Genomic DNA, 22,200 nt, shown 5'->3' with positions numbered 1-22,200 from the left:
GTAGCAGCACAAGCTTGTAGCAGCATAATTTGAAGAGAATAGCAACTATTTAGCTTAATAGCACAACAAGCAATTGTTTCAGTAATACTTTCTACTTTTAAGGTTGAATCTGTTAGTCTTTTATTGATCAGCAACCCAATTCCACCCAACATTCATTATTTGTTCCTGTGTTGCACAGCCAATGTCCATCTTCTGGTTTGATCAAATCTTCACCTTTTCTTCGAATATCATAGACCGATGATGCCCCAAATGATGTTTTTCAGCTCCTGTGATTGTTCTTCTAGGCATGAGTCTGTATTCATGCCTAGAAGAACCAAATGTTAAGGGAATCATATAATTTATTAAAATTCAGTTATTGAAGTCAAAAAATGCTAATATATTTTTATAATACATTCACATGATAATTTCTTGGTAAAGCCTAAGTGCTGTGATCTGGATTACTACTTTAACTTAATGTATCCATAATTTGAAGTACAGTAATACCCCGAAGTTACGCGATAGGTGGGTCCGACGAAAATCGCGTAAGTCGGGGTAGAACTTTGCATATAAATACATATAAATTTTGCTTAATTGGGACCAAGGACTAACAAAAACACTACTTTAGAAGAAAAATATTAATAAAATTGCAGTTCTTTATACATATTAATACAAAATATGTATTAAAAAAACAAATGACTTACGTTAAAAAGTTATTTCGATGTCGATGGCTTCATAAAATCTAACAAATTCGTCTGACGACACAGCGCGTTCTTTTTTTCACGCAGAATTTCTTCGTAGCAAGCTAATAATTTTTTTATTCCTTGCTTTGTAGCTATAACGCGTTCTTCGTTGGAGTCTATATTTTCTAAAATTTTTAAGCCCTTTACAATTGAGCCCTTTTCAATTTTCAACCTCTCAAGTTTGCAATTGTCATGTGCTTTTCGCCGTTGCTTCATTTAGGCCTGTAGCACGTGCAATATCGCATGGTCTTTCATTTCGTTCAAAGCGCTTCACAATTTCATATTTTTTCTCTATCGACAGAGGCGGACTGGCCATAAGCCTTACCGGAGAAACCCCGGTGGGCCAGTGTGATTTTGGCCATAAACCATAGTATGAGGCCACTATAAATTTTCCTGGGTAAGAATTTTTGATCCAGTCCGCCTCTGTTTATCGATAATTGCTTTTCTTTTTCTCTCTGAATCTGCAGTGTCTTCACCAGGACGCTTCCTTTTCACACCTTTTAATTAAGTATTTTACTCATTTTTAGGGAATAAAGCACAATTACAAAACGAGGAGGCATGCTTGATACGCATAAACAAAGCTGCGCGCATGTAGCAACTGAATAAACAACACCATAAAGGCAGAGATACACTATTAACACCTCACATTTCTAGGGGTTACTACCATAAAACAATAAAAATCCAGTTGCGTTTCTGCTAGTGAAATCTGTTATAAACTGGTAGTAAACTCGATCTAATTGCATTTGCGATTATACCGATAGCTGGAATTTGTTGGTTTTTACGTTATTATGGTGAAATGTTTCCCCTTCACTGATATAAAAAACATAAAAGCAGCAAAGTTGAATTTTGTTCATCTTTCGCTCTTATTCCCCGCCGTCGCACCGTATATCGATAACATATGAAAAACGACCTTGAAGATAGTGGGCGGCAGCGTTGCCAAACGAAAAAATCAAGAACCGCGTAACTCCGAGTTCGCGTAAGTCGGGGTAGCGTAAGTCGGGGTATTACTGTATATGTAATTAGAGCTAAGAAGTTAATGCTATGTTGGATAAACATTGTTTATTCACTTAACTATGAGAGAGATGCAGATGATCTATATAAGTTGGTTTGGTTGGTTTACGTTTCATAGTGCATCAGCAGTTTAAGCCATAATGTGTTAATGTATTTGGGAGTGGAATGGAGAATTCTCATTTTCTATAATACTATCCAGATAGAAGACAGGTGTTAACCCATGCTGTGTCTGGTGGGCAAGTAGCAAAAGTCTGGATGACATTTCTGTATAATTTCTCTCTCATCTTGTAAATAAATTTGTCCTGGGCTCTCAGTTATTTCTCAAGTTGAAATTATTGTCAGCCTTATGTCAAGTTAAACACCTCATAATTTTAAACAGTGATATTGTTGATTTACTTATTACATTGTATTATGATATTTCAATTGTGGCATACTTAGTGAATTAATTCTCATATATTAAACTTTCATGGGTTGCATCCTTAAATGGAACATGAATGCTCACATGGTGTCTGAGAAAACTCACAATTGTTTCTTAAAAAAAATAATATTTTTTAGATTTTTTTAAAAATGAAAATTACCATTATTATTTTCAAATTTCTTATACTCTAAACATTTTTTTACTCATTTTCTATTAATACACCCAATTTCCTTTTTATGTGGTCACCTGTAAAAAAATATATTTTTTTTTTCAAAAAAATGTTGATGTGCACAAAGAAACAAATTAAAAAAATGAAAACCGATGCAACTATCATTACCAACCATTTGTCAATCAAGTCACACTGATTTAAAAGATACTATATTTATGGAACACTGAACTCAACGGAGTTTTTCCTACCTTGTGGCAAGCTTTCTGAAGAATGTCATGGCACACCAAAGTGCAGGGGTTACACTAGTTGAGAACTGCTGGGTACAGATATATTACCATAATTCATACCCCTTCCACCTTTCAGGATGGGTATAGAGAGAAATTATTGTTTCTGGATGAGTAATATTTGCACACTCCAACTAATTAAAAAAAGGATGGATGCAATTGCTAGCATGAAGTCTATTAGATGGCAAGCAAACAATTAACCTCACACAAAACAGAAAATACTTTATTCATTTTAAAAACACATGAAGCACAAAATAAATACAAAAAAATAATTAATGCTGGCATAAGAGTTATGGGTTAGGCAAGGTGCTATTTTCTCCTATGAAATTCACCAACTCTACAAAAAAATATATTTCATAGAGGGCACTAGCCATGACCATAGTGTATTTTATATTTAGTTTGTTATTTCTCTAATGCCTGGGGCATATCAGGACTTTCACTGATATTTTGCTAAGATAGCGATCAGTGATTGATATATGAGCCTTTTCAGAGTTCACAAGTGCTGGTGTCCCTCAAAAAGATTGTGTGCATTATCTTTTCAAGAGAAATCTATTTGTTTCTTTGTGGTTTGTTTGTAATTATCTTTTGTGGTATTTTTATTTTAGTGGCACTCAGTAGTGTAGCCAGGATTTTTTGTAGGCAGGTACATTCACAAAAAAGGTGTCAATTGCCTAATGCTAAAAATCACCACAATACCAGATTTCAGCATCAGCAGGTACAATGTAACTGCTGTTCCTACCCTGGCTATGCCACTGGGAGCACTCATTGTTCGGGGTGTGAGCATGTGTCACTTTGGGCAGGGAGCCTTGCATTCAATTCCCCAGGGGTGAGTGTTGCTTTACATTTTTTCCTTTAGATTTTTATGTTAATTAGTATAAAGCTTTTGTTTTGGTATAAGGCTGTTGAGGTTCACAGAACCGAAACAGCACCTTGTTTTCCCCATAATGCAATCAGCAGCATTAATTATTTTTCTGTATTTATTTTGTGGTTAAAGTATTTTTAAAATTTAGTTTAATTTAAAACATTATAACCACATTTTCATTCCCCATAATAAAAAATATTTTATCATAATTTACAGGGTAAGTATGGAAGGGTACATGGGAGGATTGACTGCATTCCTAAATTTAAAAAATAATAATATAATTAAAATTTAAAAAAAAATTTTAAAATATAGTATACAAAAGAATGGGTAGTTTAGTTTGTAATTGCAAGAAGGGATAACAGTACACCCGAAACTTTTGAGATAGTAGTAGTAGTAGGTAGTGGCATGTGATGCAAGCAAGTAAGTGTATGAGCTTGTGCAGCATCAGCGGGAAAAAAAAAAAAAAAAAAAAATTTACAAAACAATTCCCTCTAAATGTTTGTCCAGTTCCTCCTTAAATTTATTTAATCTATCAACTTCCACAACGACAGATGGAAGTTTGTTCCAGCAATTAACCATCCGTTGGCTAAAGGCAAATTTCCGCACATCCATTCTGTGGCTGTGGGGACGGCTTGAAAGGGTGAAATGAGCAGATTGAGTTAAATATGAATAATTAGGAGGGTAGGAGAAAATTGAAGTATGATAAAGGGGGTTAAAAGGTGTAACTAAGAAGTGATGGGCAAAAATCCAAGGGGAAGAGGAGGAGGATTGGATTCTTCAATGCTATGGGACAGGGAGAGAAAGAAATGCAATTAAATTCTGGCTGTCATGAACTTGTCACATGGCAGAGAACTTATGATGATATCTTCTGTAAAGCCCTTCTGATATATATGCAATCAGAATACCATTATGCATTTAAACCTATGCAGTGTAGTTTTAATTAGAAGTCTACATTGAAAATTTTATGAAATTGAATGATTGTTAATAAAATATCTTATATTTAATAATCAAATATACTTTTTTTTTGTTTCATTGATAAGTTAATCCATATTCAATCATCCAACATAACTGGTATTTTTCAGTAGAGGGGAGCTATCTACGGCAGGCTTCTAGACCAGTCAGAAACCAACTGGAACTAAAGTTCTTCAAGTAGAGTTTACTTTTTTTTTTTTTTTTTTTAATTTAATACCTTATTTCCTGTTTGAAGGCACATCTCAACTATCGTTTTACATGTTCACCTTTATGGGCCATAATTCTGGTTATTTCCGTCTACAAGTTCAGATGCAATGAAATATAACACAATGAATATCAGAGCAAACTAAACTATGCAGTCAAGCAAACTAAACTGTATAGTCATGCAAACTTACATCTAAGGTCCAGCCAGCAGATTCCAAATAACTCTGGGCTCTCCGAGGTTCTACACCACTTACTTTACAAAATTCGTCAATCAAATATTGATGATTCTCTGCCATTTTCAGTATAGCTCATACAATACAAGGATTCCCTAACAAATGCAAAAAAAATAACCATCAAACGATAAATCAACAAACTGAGGCACCCATGAGTTGACATGAACGCCATACAAAAATTATTGAATGTACTACACGTTACGGCAGTATTAAAAAATAATAAGAAATATAATTTTTAAAAGTTACATTATATAGCAGAGAGGGGGGACGAGGAAATTATATATTTCTCATAAGATTATTCCAGAAGCATGCTCTACTTTTTTTAAATATTAGTATTAGTATTAGTAGTGGCATGTGATGAAAGGAAGCAAGCTTATAGACCATCAGCCAAAGGGGGGGGGGGGGGCAGGAAACTGCCCAATTTCATCTTTCCATCCTCTCTAATAAATATATCTAATTCTTCCTTAAATTTATTCAAACAACCGACTTTTACAATAAGATGGAAGTTTTTTTCTAACAATCAATTCTGATTTTCTGTCATTCTGATTTATCGGCCCACTCAGTTTCTCTGTATAGCTATTTGGTATACTCATCACAGTCCTTAGGCCTATAACACAGTCCAACTCTCAATTTTGTTTTCCCAGTGCTTATATCACACCAAACTGACTCAACATTGCACTCGTCGCCCATGTCAACTGGATTCACTGCCTTAGATTTAATATGCTTCTTAACTAAGAGCATGACCCATCCACCTGTCCTGTCCTGTCCTTCCTGTATACATTGCAACAGAACACACGCAATTTTCTGCCTGAAATTTATCGTTTGGATAAATTCAAAGTTTCCGGGAGAAAAACCTTGCTATCCTCGTCTGAGACAGATTAACTCAAACACGTTTAGAAAAAGGCCCTTAAAAATCCCTTACGTCATCAATGCCACTCGAACTCAGGTCTCTTCCATCCAGTATGGACAGGACGGCCATAATAACAATTGTGCTACCCACGAGGGCAGTGTTTTCTGTAAACAACGATATTCATATGCTTAGGCACAATACATCTTCCCACCTTCCTATCAGCCCACCTAAAGAATAGATCTGTTGTTGTTTTCCTGCGTTCGTATTCCCTCAAAATATAAATGAGGGCTGGATTCTCCCTTACACTAATTCATGATAACATTTTGGCGGTTCTGCTGCACCATTCGCACTGGTATCTTCTAGTTCCTGTAGCGTGGACGATAGCGGTTGTTTTCACCAACCTCCCCACGCCTGATTGAAAACACTTGAGTCTGAAACTCGTCAATGACGGGAGGAATTTTTATGAGCCTTTTTCACAACGTGGCTGAGTTATTCGATCTCAGGAGAGTGTATCGTGGTTTTCATCCTGGAAACTCAATTTTTTTTTTTTTTTTTTTTGGCGAGGAAACGGCCAAGAGAGAACACACGCAATTTACAGACTTATTAAACTTAATTAGTCAGTGATTTTCTTATCCATTATCGTTTCAGCTTCTTTCCGGGTCAATAAGGAAACCAATCTTCTCCATTGAGCTCTATTTTCCCACGATTACTCTCTCTCCAACTTCTCCCAGATAATGCCTCTTCTCTCCATATTGCTCTTCACCTCTTGGGAATTTATTCTTCTCGGCCTCCCGCTTGCTCTTTCACTCTTCATTTTCATTTCTAACATCCTCTTTGAGAGAGAGAGAGAGAGAGAGAGAGAGAGAGAGAGAGAGAGAGAGAGAGAGAGAGAGAGAGAGAGAGAGAGAGAGAGAGAGAGAGAGAGAGAGAATCTTTAATGCCCTTCACGGCCAAAAAGCCAGGGGTTTACATTTTTACAGCCTCCCGAAACTTCGGGGAGGCTGCAAAATTTTACAAATGAAAACATATTTTGATACAAAGGAGAGAACTCCTTATGAGAGTTAAGTTTGATTGAGCTGACTTAACATCGAGATAAGAGCACCAGCTCAATCAGACAGGAACAGATGCAAGGTACATATCAGTCATTGCCCTTATCCGGTAAGTCCGGTCAACAGCGAATTTGTTAAGGTCGGCGTCAAGTGCCTGGGTTTGCTTGAGCATCTGCTGAGGGAGGAACCTGTCCGAGGGATGGAGTCGTGCTGAATGCGAGTAGAGCTTGGGATTGGCCCTAAGGGCAGCAGGGGGGATCCTCCAACCACAGGTATCCCAGAATGAAGGTGTTGCAATGATGCCTGTTATCATCTTGACTGTTGCTAGGAGGCGTTGGTCGTCGACTAAGGTGCGAAGCCGTGGAATCCCGACAGAGTCGGCAAGCTGCATGGTACGAATCAGAGCTGGAAGGTTGTGCTTCCTGTTGGCCCACTTTAGGAGCCAGAATTCTGTGGCAAAGAGTGGTTTCTTTATTGACGGTGCCGCTGACGCCCAAATTTCAGCAGCATAGAGTAAAGGTGGAAAGATAATTGTTCTTATGTACCTCACGGTTATCTTTTTATCTCTGATATGAAAGAGAAGCTGTTTTGCTATCCACCGGAGTCTTGAAGCACGTGTGAGGAGCATGTCTATGTGGGCCTTGAATCGAAGTTTGGAGTCGAATACAACGCCCAGATCACGATGGCTGGACACAATTGGGATGAGGGTGTTGCCGACCGAAGGTTGGAGAGAAGAAGGAATTTGCTTCAATGAATACACCATGAAATCGGACTTAGCAGGATTGACCTTGAGCCCAAACTGCCAGAGGTAAGATGTGACTGCAGTGAGAGTGTTGTTAATTTCCGTTTTTACCAGATCAAGATCTTGACCAGGGATGATGGGAGTGAGTATATTGATATCATCTGCATAGCTCAGTAGACATCGAGAATGTGCAACCAGTGGGAAGATAATAGATGAGAACAGAAGGCGGAAAGGACCCCTCCTTGTGGGACTCCTGTGGTGACGGATCTAGTAAGGGTGCGATCTCCTGTATGAAGCTTTATAACTCTATTAATCAGAGAGAGGGCAGTCTCTTTTCCTCCATTCTCTTACTTATCTAAACTATCTCAGTCTGTTTCCCTGAATCTTTCCTTGAAATTGTTCTTCTTCCAGTTTCGGGAGAAACTGGAAGAAGAACAATTTCAAGGTAATTGCTCGATGTCTTTCCTAGTCTTTCCACACGAAACTTCAACTCCATCACCTGCTTTCTGATCTTTAGTCATGCTTTACTCACAATTCTAATCCACAGGTTATTATTGGTACAGCCGTTCTACAAACTGGAGTTTTATAGTTATAAAACATGCTTCCTTGCTCTGCTCTTCAACATTTCTTCTTCTTCTCCTCTCTCTCTCTCTCTCTCTCTCTCTCTCTCTCTCTCTCTCTCTCTCTCTCTCTCTCTCTCTCTCTCTCTCGCGCGCGCGCGCGCAAGCCCGTGCACCCACCCGGTCAGACATGAAATTCTCTGAGCATTGTAAACAGGTTTCAAGGAAGGCCCATGGTGTCCTATCGATAATCTATCAACTTTTGCAAGTAGAGATAGGGACGTGATAATCCCATTATATAAGGCTTATGTTAGACCACACTTGGAATACTGTGTTCAAGTATGGAGACCGCACCTAAAGAAAGACATCGAGCTTCTTGAAAGGGTGCAAAGAAGGGTAAATCGCCTGGTGAGATCTGCAAAAGGGCGTCCTTATGAAGAAAGACTTCGAATATGTGGGTTGCAGAGTTTGGAAACTAGACACCTTAGAGGAGATTTGATTGAGGTGTTTAAGGCTCTGAGAGGCATCAGTAAAATGAATGAGGACAAAATCTTCAAGATTATAAATGATGCTAGAACTAGGGACATAAATTCAAGTTATGGGGAGAAATGTTTTAGATTGGACTGCAGGAAGTTTTATTTTAGCCAGCGAGTTATAAATTACTGGAATAAGTTGCCTTCATGGGTGGTAGAGGCCGACAGTTTGGGGAAATTCAAAGGTCATCTGGATAGTACTTTTGCGTAAGGGAAGCGCATAGGATGATAGGTTTAATTTCCTTTTTATTTATATTTTATTTTATTTTTTTAATTTATTAATTATTATTATTTAGTTATTTATTTATTTATTTTTGTTTTTATCATTGTTTTGTTCGGATTTTTTTTTTTTTTTTTTTTTTTTTTGGCTGGTGCAGCATAAGCCATAGGCTTTCTTGCACCATGCGGCCGTTACTAATACTAATACTAAGTCTATCTAGTTCTCTCTGAAAAAGCTGAGCTTGACAGTGATCATTAGCTACTCTACCAATTTTAACATCATCTGTAAATTTAGACATCACGCCCTCTATCCCTTCATCGATGTCGTTTATGAAAATTAAAAACAACAGTGGTCCTAATACTGACCCTTGGGGAACCCCACTTCTTACATCAACCCAATCTGAGGAATAGTCATTTATCACAACCATCTGCCTCTTGCCCTGAAGCCATCCTGCTATCCATCTAAGGATTTTCCAGTGATCCAACCTATTCCAGCTTATAAAGCAACCGCTCATGTGGGACTGAGTCAAAAGCTTTGCTGAAATCTAAATAAACAATGTCGAAATTATTCCCTAAGTCCAGCTCATGAGTGACCCTTTCAAAATAGCGAATCAGATTTGTTAAACATGATTTTCCCTTTACAAACCATGCTGAGTATCCTTGAGAATTTCAGTTCGATCCAAATGATCCTGAATTCACCCTTGATCATTGCCTCCATGATTATCCCTACCACTGAAGTCAGACTGACAGGTCGATAATTTCCCACTTCACTCTTAGAGCCACCCTTATGTATTGGAAATACATTGGCACTTTTCCAATTCAAGGGAATCTCCCCAGAGTCTAGGGATGCTCACATAATTAGCCTCAATGGTTCAAGGCACTCACTTGCCGCCTACCTTAAGATTATAGGGTATATTCCATCAACTCCCGGAGCGTTACTGGCCTGTAGGCTCGAAAGTTTTTTCCTTAAATAATCTTGCGAAATTTCAATATCATTAATTACATATTTTTTAACTTCGCTCCCACAATTTCCCATTGCCACAAAAGGCTTTTCATTTGTAAATATCGATGCAAAATAACTGTTGAGGTTCATCTGCAACGGCAGCTGGTGTATTTAATACTATCTCCTTCCCTTACGTAAAGGTCCGATCTGGTTTGTCCTGTTCTTCTTGCATTTATATATGTGAAGAATTCCTTATCCCCCCTCTTTGCTCTGTTTGCTAGTGATTTCTCATAAACTGCCTTTGCCTGTCGAACCTTTTCTGTGGCTCTATTACAGATCATCTTGTAGCTGTTATAGGCTTCAGTACTTTTTATTACTCTGTAACCTTTCCATGCTACCTTTTTCTGCTCAAGTAATTGGCAACTTCACTATTCATTCAACTTGGAACCCTCCTCCTGGAGTATTTTCTTAATGGTATATACGCATTCAAGGCATCTGTGATTAATGTTTTTAAAGTGTACCACAGTTCAAATGTATTCATTCTCTGCGCGATATCTACCCAGTTAATAGAGGCCATGTAGTACCTTAAGGCATCGTAATTTCCTTTTCTGAAATTAAAACCCATTCCTTTGCCTTTTACTTCTGCTACCTCTCTCGTCATCATCCACCGTAGAACTCCGTGATCACTTCCTGCTACTGGTTCCTCTACTGTCAGCCCTGTTATGTCATCTGATTCATGTGTGATGATGAGGTCTAGGATATTCTTTTCTCTAGTACTTTCCCTGACATGTTGATACAAATAACAGTCATCTAGTTGATTTAACATTTTGTTCCCCATGTCGAGTTTCCTTCCCATTTACTCCAATCAATTAGAGGCAAATTGAAATCACCCATAATAAGGCATTGACGCTTACTTGCCCATTCCATTTGCATGTAGAGGCTTTTGTCATAATCTTCACAATCACCCAGTCTGTAGATTACTCCTACTCGCATTATACCTTTGTTTCCAACTATCTCATACCATACAGATCTGACAAAAGAATGAAAAATTGTGCTCCCCCTAAAATATTTTAAAAAAATTAATTTAAAAAAATATAACTTATTTAAAATATAATTCTGGTACACGTTTTAATAAAAAATTAAAATTGAGGTTATAAAAATGGCAACGGTAGGGAGACAACGATGATGGCGGATGGCGCCTCAGATAGCGCTGGCTTGCAGAGCTCGGTATCTAGCCCGACTAAGACTTTCGTATTGCAAAAACAAGATGATAAAAGATTGGAATAATCAAAACATAAAATCGAAAACGGGAATTATTTAATCTTTCTTTCAACTTTTAACCTGAGGCAAGAGTCTCGATCGCCTCACCATCGGCACAGCTCCGCGTAAGTAGCACGGCTCTGTGCTACAAACCTTCCCTGGTGTGTAGTACTGCTCACACACCAGAAAAGGTTTTAGGCAATGTTAGCATTAGTACTCTGCGAACTCTTCGCTTCCGCGAATGGTTGTGGTTGTGCTGTGGTTGTGCTGTGTTTGTGCTCCTGCAAAAGTGAGCTAAATGAATGGTTTCTGATGAATCTGCTCCGACATTTTTATACTGTTTAATCAGCGAGTTATGTTCGTCACATCCATCAAGAAAGAAGAGGTTTTGGAAAGATAGTTTTCATGCTATAACGAATGAAATTTATTTTCCTTTGTACAATGCATCTCAGATCGTTTCCGTAGGCGCCCCAGAAGCTGGAAAGTATCAACGAAAGGATTACTCCCTCGCAGTTTAACCAAGGTCAGCCATTTTGTTTTTGTCCGATAATAGCACGGAAGGTCACCTGCCATTGTTCTTACGAAGAGGACTGAGCCTTTCAAAAGACCTTCTGCTAGTTAATCTGCAGTGATGTTAATCTGCTGTTGCTTAAATGTTGTTTAAATTTAGGAACGTTGTTAAGAATGCCTGTTGCTTAAATTAGGAATCAACTAAGCATTATCTTTAAATGAATTGTAATTGAATTCTGACGAATTTTAACTAAAGTTCACGGATACGTTTAGTACAAAATTATTTCAGATAGCAATAATTCTGTGTTGTATATCTCATACTTTGTATATTGTATATTTTTTATTGTTTCTTTAATCTCAAAAGAAATTCTGTAGAAATTATAATGGCTCCGCAAGTGCATATTATTTGCCAATTGTGCAAAAAGAAATGCAAAGGCTTCCTTCAATGCAATGCTGAATGCAGTCTTGTGTACTGCATAAAATGCATAGATATGTCAACTGTGAACTGGAAAAACATGTCACAGGCAGCGATCGACTCGTGGAAGGGCCCTTGTTGTATAAATCACAGGCAATCAAAGAAAAAGCAGACGAAACATGAAAATAACTTAGGCTCCAGCCCAGCTGATCCCTCAAGCCCTCCCGACGGTGAACCTCAGTGTTTCAACTGTCCCTCATCGTCAATGGATACTCGGCAGAGTGGGCTATCCGAGGCCATACCTTATGACGTGGCATCAGAGCAGACAAATCGCTCCTTCTCTCACCTCCTTAACCAAGAAGTTTCACAAGATGAAAATCCAAATGAGCTGACCACAAAACTCATTTTTAAAATCTTGAACACTCACAAATCCATGATGGTCTCTCTTCTTGATGAAACTAAAAAAATCAGTTGGAAAACGCGCGAATTTAATTATATTTTACTAAATAAACTTTCAGATTTGATAGATCTTATTCGAAACTCCAGCAGATCATTACGTCCTACATATTGGAAAATTCCACTTTCCAGCCAACCCCTGCTCCTGTTGCAGAAGCCACTTACGCATCTATTGTAAAGCAACCTCCATACCCTCCAGTATATGCTCCTATCCCCAGTCAGTCTCAGAAAACATCTAAGGATGTCAATCGACCTGAAAATCCACTCCTAGAAGATGTCATTTCCTCTAGGCGGCAGGCAGATCTCATCGGAAGACAGCGGAATCTATCTGCCTCTAATCAGACAGGCAGACGTCGACATCCTCCTCCTCCTGTTGTGGGAACAGCCACCAACTCTACAATCGGAGCAATTCCCAGAACCAAAAGTTCGACCAAGGGTATTTTTGTCTCAAGACTCGAACCCAAACTCTGCGATAGAGCAGTAGAGCAGCACATCAGAACGCAGCAGCAGATAGAAACAAAGAACAATAAAAATGATTTCTAAACACGAGTCGTACAGCTCTTTCTACATTCAATGCCAGCAAACAGACTTTGATGAATCACTGAAGGATCATTGTTGGCCTGTGGGAACTATCATTCGGCCTTTCTACGGACGATCCCCTGTTCCTGGCCCTAGGTTACCAGCTATTGACTTAGCTATCGAAACAAGTGAGCATGAATGACAATCCGTGAGTTTTTCAGATATTCAGGAATCTTTACAGGAAATAACGTCTACAAATGATTCATCTGTCTCTTCAGCCTACCAGAATTTCAATGACACTAACTCTTGTGAAAACATCTTTCTACCCTATCACTTGTCAACAATTAAGCCAAACAACTTATGCCTTACTGCAGCATCAAAAGATGCAATTACTGTATTCTATATGAACGTACGCAGTCTTATAAAACATAATGATGAAATCTTCACTCAACTGACATCATGGAATCTGCATCCAGACCTGATGGTTTTTACTGAGATCTGGTTCTCTCCTGAGGTTTCAATCCAAATTCCAGACTACTCTCTTTTTCAAAGTTGCAGAGGTGATTCAACAGGTTGTGGAGTTGCTATTTATGTTCATAGTCATCTGCGATTCTCTGCCTTTCCTATCTCAAATCTGCCTGATCAAGCTTGTGAATCACTTTTATCCGCATTGCCTCTTTGGTGATCGGGTGTCTATACCGACCTCCCTCAGCTTCAGTTAACAGCTTCCTTGTAACTCTTTACAACACTCTATCTCATTTCAGAATGAAATCCTTCAGCTTTCTACTGATTGGTGACTTTAATATTAACATTCTTCAAAGCTAATCCTCTCAGGTGCAAGACCTCCTAGATGTCATTACTTCAAATGGTTTCTCTGTTCTTACTGATGGAGATATCCCGACTAGAATGGGAGAGTCGCACAATTCCCTTCTTGACTTCGCAATTGGGGAATGCTCTCTCACGTATGCAATACTTGATACAACCATTTCGGATCATCGTCCCATCTTAATGGTAATCGAAAATGAAATAAACGCAGTAGGGATCATGCACACACTTTCAAATCTGTCACTCTAGTCTCTCTCAATCAGCTTTGTCACGACCTGCAGCAGTCAATCTGGGATGGAATGCTTGCTACAAGTGATCCTGAAATTGCAACTAATTGCTTTTTTAAGTATATCCTAAATAGCTATGAAAAATACGTGTCATATATCAGGAGCCCAGGGAATAAAAAGGCCACCAGGACAAGAGGGAAAATATGCCCGTTCATCTTAAACAAGATTTTTAATATGTTAAAGAAAACCTTGCAAGAATTGCGAGAGCAACAGGAATCGAGGCAAATAAAATTAAATACACAACGTACAGAAACAAAGTCACCGACTACATTTGGTCAGAGAAAAGAAAATACTATAGTTCTCAACTTACAGGTATCATAACAAGCAAGAAAAAATGGACAGTTTTGAACAAACTATTACCGGGAAGGAAACCGAAATCACGGAGCTACATTGGAAACGAGGTAAACATTTCAGATGACGAGCTAAAAGCTACTGCCTTCTGTAACCACTTTATTTCAAGTGTGAATAACCTCTTTCAAGACGAACTTGACTTCAGAGACAATGAAATGAGAGAATCTGTCAAGTACTCAATCAGAAACTTTTTTTCTCATTCCTCTCTCCGATCAAGAGAGTTTAGAAGCAAAAGTCAAGTCAACGTATTTTATTATTTTTGGCGGGCTCCAGGGTTTCCCCCATTCGCCGCTGAAAGTACTCTATACGTTGTGTACAATTTATAATGATTAATTATACATAAAAAGGCTATTTACAATGATGGTACATAAAAAGACTATATACAGTGATGATACATAAATAAATTCTGGGCTTCGGAGTCCAGCAGACTGATCAATACATCAGATAAGAGTAATCCAAAGAAACAGTCTAGCATTTTACTAAACCTCAGGAGCAAGAATTCTTTTCCCCCTTTTAAACAATTTCTCTGCATAGGTGGAGAAGGCAGTATAATATTCAGAACAGTTAAACAATCTTGGCAGTCAAATACATTTGTTAGAAGTTGAAAGTCCGGTCTTAAATCATCGTACAGGGGACAACGAAAGACGAGGTGCTCAACAGTTTCTTCAGCACCACAACTACAGAGAGGAGTGTTACTTAATCCTAGTGAGAACAATTTAAAGTTAAGACTTCCATGACCGGTATATAAAAACGTTACGTATAAACCAGGATTGAACTAGTCCATTTTCTTGTCGTAATCAACAACCTCGGGAAAAAACTTAAAGGTCTCCCTACCCAAGGTAGAGGTAGACCAGGTATTTTTCCACGCTCTACAACATTCATTTCTCATTCTTTTAATGTCTACCTTTTCTTGCAAGTCAGTATTATATGTTATACCATTTACAATCGCAGGAACATTTTTTCTTCTACAATATAAAAGACAATGTAACATTACTTCATATTGGATTGGCAGTCGATGACTGATGACCTGGAGAGCAGCTGTAGAGACAGTTCGACAAGCTCTACTTACAGCGAGAAGAAAGAATCTTTGGGCTTGGGTAAGATATTTTTGAACAAGGGAGTTACCGATTCTGTATCCCCAGGCCCCAGCCGCATTACACACAATTGGTATAAATATACAACTGTAGTATAATTTGGTGAAAGAGGCCTATGCGCTCCGGATTCATATTATTGAAATGAAAAAATTATAATTCCTTAGAGCGGTTTAATACTAGAACATACATACAAAGAACGGTTAATATACAATCTTTGCATATTAACTGTTCTTTGTATGTATGTTCTAGTATTAAACCTCTCTGAGGAATTATAATTTTTTCATTTCAATAATGTAGTATAATTTAATGGAAGATTTCTTTACACCAAAAAGTACTCCTGGTAATCTTAATAATTTTATAGGTCATAGCTTTTATTTTCTGAAGTACATATTTTGCATGGTAATTAAAATTAAGACAGTCATCAAAATAAATTCCTAAGTATTTATGCTGCCGAGTACTCCTAATCATTTCTCCATTCAACTTAATAACAGGTGGTCTAGTCACATCAAGAGAGCCTTTTAGCAACATTTGTTTTGTTTTATTAGTCGAGATTTGAAGTTTATGTGTTTGACACCAGATATCCAAGTCCTCTAGAACTTCATTGGCTCTGCACTCTAGCTTCGGCGGGAATTACCAAAATCAGAATAGCAAGGTCGTCTGCATAAGCTGTCTGAAGGATGTTGTCTCGATCAACCGAGAGCCACCCATCAAGGACCATGTTCCAGCACACAGGGCCAAGAACAGAGCCCTGAGGGCAGCCCCTAGAAACAGATCTGGAAACAGAGTAGAATCCTGAGGAAACTGTGATGCTGCGAGAATCAAAGTAATTCGAAAGGAGACAATAAATAGGAGCAGAGACCCCGGCCTCTCTGGACCTCGCCAGGACACTCGGCCACCAAACAGTGTCGAATGCCCCTTGGAAATCAACAAAGAGACCGAGGACATATTTAGAATTGGTATTTTGAACAGAACTCAAAACCTGACAAATAGCATCAACAGAAGACCTTCCACGTGTAAAGCCAAATTGAAGTGGGGAACTTAGATTTCTGTCTAAATAGTAATTTAGAAGACGAGAAACAATTAATTTTTCCAAGACTTTGCCAAAGATGGGCAGCAGTGCAATGGGCCTGTAAGAGACCGTATCATTGGAGGGTTTGTCAAAGGACTTAAGCAGAAGTTTAAGTCTAGCCTGTTTCCAAGCCAGTGGGAATAATCCTGAAGACAGACAAGCATTCAAAAGATTTAATATAATTAATGGGCAATTTTTCCAAAATCTTTTAAGTACAGAAACCTCAAGGAGATCCTGTCCAGGACATTTACCATCCCTTAAGGTTGAGATAGCAGATTCCAACTCAGTATCCGAAAAAGGAGCTTCGGTTCGGGCCCTTGGTAAGATAAATGATCTAATCTCATTGTAGTTTGGATGGTGTTTTCACAGGAGGCAGCGTCCTCGTGGAGCAAGCCGTCCAAGATAGCATTTATGGACAAACTCCAATCCAGGGTTTCATTACCATTTACAATAATAGAAAAAAGAATATCGCCGGGATAAACCTTGTTAGTAACAAGTTTGTAGAGTAAACCCCACGGATCTTCATTTATGTTATGCTGAACAAACCTTGCCCAGGCAAGTTTCTTCTCTTGGAAAATGATATTGAAATAACTCCTTCTATTGGATTTATACAACTCACCAAGTCTGTCAATCTCCTCTCTGGGCCTGTTAGCTCTCTTTGCTCTCTGAAAATTATGAAGAGCATTTTGTAAGTTTCTTCTGAGAATTGTGAGATTTGGGGTCCACCATGAAACACTATTCATTTTTCGTTTTTTCTTTTTTAGAGTGGATTCACAGACGGTGATTAGAATCTCCTGAACCCTAGAAACCTGCATATCAGCAGGAAGCGAGCCAGATTTTAGAAGCAGGGAATCAATTGAAAGAAAAGGGAGCCTCTGGTTTTGATTAAATATCTCCGTCTCTGCTGAAAAAGGTCCTTAGTTCAATTCTTACGCCACTGACGTATATATTCAATTTCTCCTTTCAATCTGGTAAATTCCCTTCTCAATTCAAAAAAGCAATAATCATCCCAGTTCCAAAGGGAAACCGCTGTAACTCCATCAACAACTTTCGCCCAATAGCTCTACTCTCAGTCTTTGCAAAATTATTCGAAAAAATTCTTCATAGCAGACTCATGGGTTTTCTTGAAGAAAATCAGCTCATTCATCAACAACTGTATGCTTATCGCTCTAAAAGATCCACTGATCTTGCAACTGTTGGCTTCTGCTCAAGGATCATTGATAGTCTTGAAAAAGGTCACTATGCTATAGCACTGTTTCTTGAATTATCTAAAGCTTTTGATTGCATAAACCATACTATTCTACTTAACAAACTCAATAACCTTGGCTTGAGAGGGAAAATTAATCTTCTCCTCGAAGACTACCTTACCGATCGGCCGTTTGTCGTAAGAACAAATCAATCGTACTCCGACATCTGTTATTTCTCCAGGGGAATACCACAATGCTCATTTCTTGGACCTATCCTATTTGTTCTTTACATCGATGAATTTCTCTCTCTTCTTCCATCTTCTCACTTAGTAGCGTATGTCGATGATATTTCCATCCTAATCACAGATAAAGACCCCAATGAGCTTCAACTCAAAATCTCTGCCTTGCTTTCTGTGATGCATAATTGGCTTCAAAAGAATCATCTTATACTGAATCCAGAAAATTAGCATTAGCATTAGTAGAGGCATTTGATGCAAGAAAGCAAGCTTATGCAGCATCAGCCAAAAAAAAAAAAAAATTCACATTTCACCCCTCTGTTCGTTCGAAATACCTGTCCAGCTGAGCCTTAAACTTATTTAGGCTATCAACTTCCAAAATCAAAATATATAGTGTTTTGAACGAAAAAAAAACCACTAAATATTGATTTAGACGTAACATACAAAGAAAAACAACTTGAAAGGGTGAATGAAACCAAGTTTCTCGGAATCTGGCTAGATGATAAGCTAAGTTGGACAAAACAAATGATAACCCTACAAAAGAAAACTTCGTCACTAGCGGGAATACTTGCTAGGGCCTCTGCCTGGGTGTCTCCTTCTCTTCTCAGACAAATATTCTTTTCTTTAATTCAACCGCACCTCACCTATGCAATCATCTCATGGGGTACCACCAGCCAAGAAAACCTCGCGAGAATCAACTCCATTCTCAATCGATGCGTTCGTTCAATTTTGGGCCTTCCCTGGAACGCATCGGTTAGTTCGAGACAGAGAGAAGTGAGACTCCTAAACATCTACCAGCTATTTCAGAAAGCCGAGGTGATCCTTGTTTACAATGCTATGAAGACAGCAGACTTTCCCCCTCACTTCAGATCCTTTTTCATAACCACAGACGAAAAAGAAATATCATACAATCTAAGAAATGAAGCCAACCTGAAGATTCCGCTTTTGAGAAAAGTATAAAATACAGAGGTGCTAAAGCCTGGAACAAACTTCCTGCAAAAATCAAAAATGTCACTTCACTAAATCAATTCAAGAAACTACTACTAATTATTATTATTATAATTATTATTATTATCATTAGCTACATGGTACAAGGAAGCCTGAGGCTTATGCTGCACCAGCCAAAAAAAAAAAAAAAAAAATATTCCCGAGTCACCCTAAGAGAAAGAGAGAGTCAAAAGTCGAAGGGAATCACCAAGAAGAGAAGAATGATGATATCCAGCTCAGGACACTGGGTGTGCCAAGCCCATACTCACCAGATGTGAGCCCCTGGGGGTTTTTGAACACATCACCAGGGATGTCTGATTCAAATTACCTTTCACTCAACTCCTGGATTTTAAAAACACCAACATGGAAATAATGTACAAATGTCTTTATTTATGTCTTTCCGGTTGAACATTATCTGTACAATTTCAGAACTTTACATTTTTCAATTGTATATTTGTATATTCATAATTTTTTAAGGGAACACCCCGTAAAAAGCCATTGGCTTATGCGTTCTCCCTCCCGTTTTTGCTGTTATCTCCCAAAAAAGTATAACATAAAATATGGATAAATAAATTATTATTATTATTATTATTATTATTATTATTATTATTATAGTAGCGCAGATGATGCAAGAAAGCAAACTTACATGGCAGCACCCAAAGGCAATTCCCAATTCATTCATTGATTCCGTCCAATAAAAAAAAACTATTTTATTATTATTACTCTTATATTATTTCACCTTGATTACGGGTTCCATCTCGTGACGGGTTTGCTACCAATTACACACGATGGTTGTTGTTATGTCTAGTGTTACTGTTGATCGAGGAACTCCCTGACTGTCCTAGGTTTTCAGGATTGCGACGCTCTGAAGTTCCTTGTAGGTATTCGCTGGGAGACCTATTGCTGTTAGGCTGTTATGCAGGGTTTTCGGCACCATACCTGTGGTTGACAAGATGATCGGGATGGTCGTTACTTGTTCCATATGCCACGTCTCTTTGATCTCCCGTCTTAGAATTAGCATTAGCATTAGAAGAGGCATATGATGCAAGAAAGCAAGCTTATGCCATCTCAGGTGAATATTCTGAGCAAGAGAAAGAATCCCATCAGCATTGAGCATGCTCAAACCATTCAAGACTTTATACACCTCAATCAGATCACCTCGCCGGTGCCTAGTCTCCAGACACTGTAATTTGCAAAACTTAAGCCTTTCTTCGTAAGAGCAACCCTTTGTTCCATTCACTAATCTTGTTGCCCTTCTCTGTACTCGTTCCAGCAGCTCTACATCCTTCTTGAAATGAGGCCTCCAGACCTGTACTCAAGGTGTGGCCTGACCATTGCCTTATACAAGGGAATAATCACCTTCTTTTCCCTACTAGAAATATTTCTGTATATCATTGACAAGACACCATGAGCTACTCTTGCAGCCCGTCTGCACTGCTCACAGAACTTCATATCTGCCTGCACAGGTACCCCCAGGTCCTTTTCATTCTCTACCACTGTCAGTGTAGTGCCACAGAGTTGATACGTTGCTCTGGGATTGCTGTTTCCCATATGTAGTATTTTCCATTTGTTAATGTTAAACTTCATTTGCCATTTCTCAGCCGATCTGCTCAACATTTCCAGATCCTGTTGCAGGAGCATAGTGTCAGTAGTGTCCTAGACAACCCTGCAACCTTAGTATCGTCTGCAAACTTGGACGCTTCATATACCCTCATCAATATTATTTATAAATACAGAAAATAATAATGGACCTAACACTGAACCCTGAGGGACTCCACTAATAACATTAGTCCACGATGAGCAGTGTCCATTGATTACCACTTTCTGTCTTCTCCCCCTCAACACCCCTTTATCCATAGCAGCAATTTGCCTCCAGTGCCACACTGCTCCGATTTGTGCAGCAGTCTTCAAGATGCAACAGTATCAAAAGCCTTTCGAAGATCCAAGTATATGATATCAAAGTTATTCCCTGCATCCAATTTTTTTTCTGACTGCATCATAGTATCCAATCAAATTGGTCAGACAAGACTTCCCCTTAACAAACCGTGCTGTATCCGAGCTATAACTGAAGTCTTGTCTAGATGATCCTGCAGTGCTTATTTAAACAGTGCCTCTATTAATTTTCCTGGAACAGAAGTTAAACTCACAGGTCTATAATTACTTGTGTCAGCCTTTGATCCTCCATTGTGAATTGGGGTCACATTTGCACATCTCCAGTCTATGGGTCCAAGGAAGCTCTCATAACCTGAGTCCAAGGAAGCTCTCATAATTATGGCTAATGGTTTGCTTACTTCCTTTGCTGCCTCCTTTAATATAACTGGATAGATCCCATCCACCCCAGGTGCCTTTCTTGTGGTTATCTTCAACAATTTCTCCTCCACTTTACTCTCATTTATTATCAATCATCATCTAGCTCACTGCCAGAGTTCGATACATCTGTGGCATTCCCCTCGCTGAATAACTCCTCATGTGTGAATGTCGATGAAAAATATTCATTTAGTTTGTTAGCTACCTGAGCAGGATCATCAATAGTTGACCCATCAATATCAAGTGGACCAATCTGATTCATCCCATTCCTTCTAGAGTTTACATAAGTAAAGAACACTTTGCTGTTTTTCTTTGCATCCCTTACCAAAGATTTCTCGTAATCTGCCTTCGCCTGCCTAACCTCCTTTGTGACTTGGTTACAGATCAACCCGTATCTATCATAGGCTTCTGTGCCACGTGTTAATTTGTATGTATCCCATGCATGTTTCTTCACTGCCATATGCCTCATCAGTTCATCTGACATCCATTTAGGCCTAAACCTTGAACAATATTTCTTAGTTGGTATGTAAAGCCTAGTAGCTTCCAAGATAAGTTCTTTGAATGCTTCCCATTTTGAATTTGCTGTTGGTAACATCATCAGTTTGTCCCACTGTATAGAATTTAAATACTGTCTCAGACCATGGTAGTCGCCTTTACGAAAGCAATAGCCCGTCCCTTTGCCCCCGATGGTAGTTACTTCTTTGAGTAAATCCCACTTCAGCACACTGTGATCACTGCCACCTAGTCGTTCCTTTATCTGCAGATTGCTAAATCATGAAGAATCACTACTGATAATCAAATCGAGATTATTACACCCTCTAATTGCCTCCCCAACATGCTGATGTAGAAAACAATCATCCAATAATTATAATCCAATTAGGTTCGTGTACTTCCTGATATTTTCCCCATTGGTTTTCTGCAGGTAGCAA

General features: G+C 38.6%; 1 protein-coding gene across 1 annotated transcript in view; it reads right to left on the bottom strand.

The window, feature by feature from the left end:
• Positions 1-5,033, bottom strand: part of LOC150089112 (NSFL1 cofactor p47-like) — a 177,537-nt gene extending 172,504 nt beyond the window's left edge. The window contains exon 1 of the mRNA XM_090390332.1: positions 4,831-5,033. Coding sequence (XP_090246458.1) covers positions 4,831-4,935 — 105 coding nt within the window. The 5' untranslated portion in view covers positions 4,936-5,033. The remainder of the gene's footprint in view (positions 1-4,830) is intronic.
• Between the last annotated feature and the right edge of the window lie 17,167 nt (positions 5,034-22,200).

This window comes from Mastigoproctus giganteus, chromosome 2 (genome assembly GCF_048544385.1).
Source record: "Mastigoproctus giganteus isolate SK-2022 chromosome 2, ASM4854438v1, whole genome shotgun sequence".
Classification (NCBI taxonomy): domain Eukaryota; kingdom Metazoa; phylum Arthropoda; class Arachnida; order Uropygi; family Thelyphonidae; genus Mastigoproctus; species Mastigoproctus giganteus.
The sequence above is the reverse complement of the archived record's forward strand: the minus strand, read 5'-3'. Positions and strand labels throughout refer to the sequence as shown.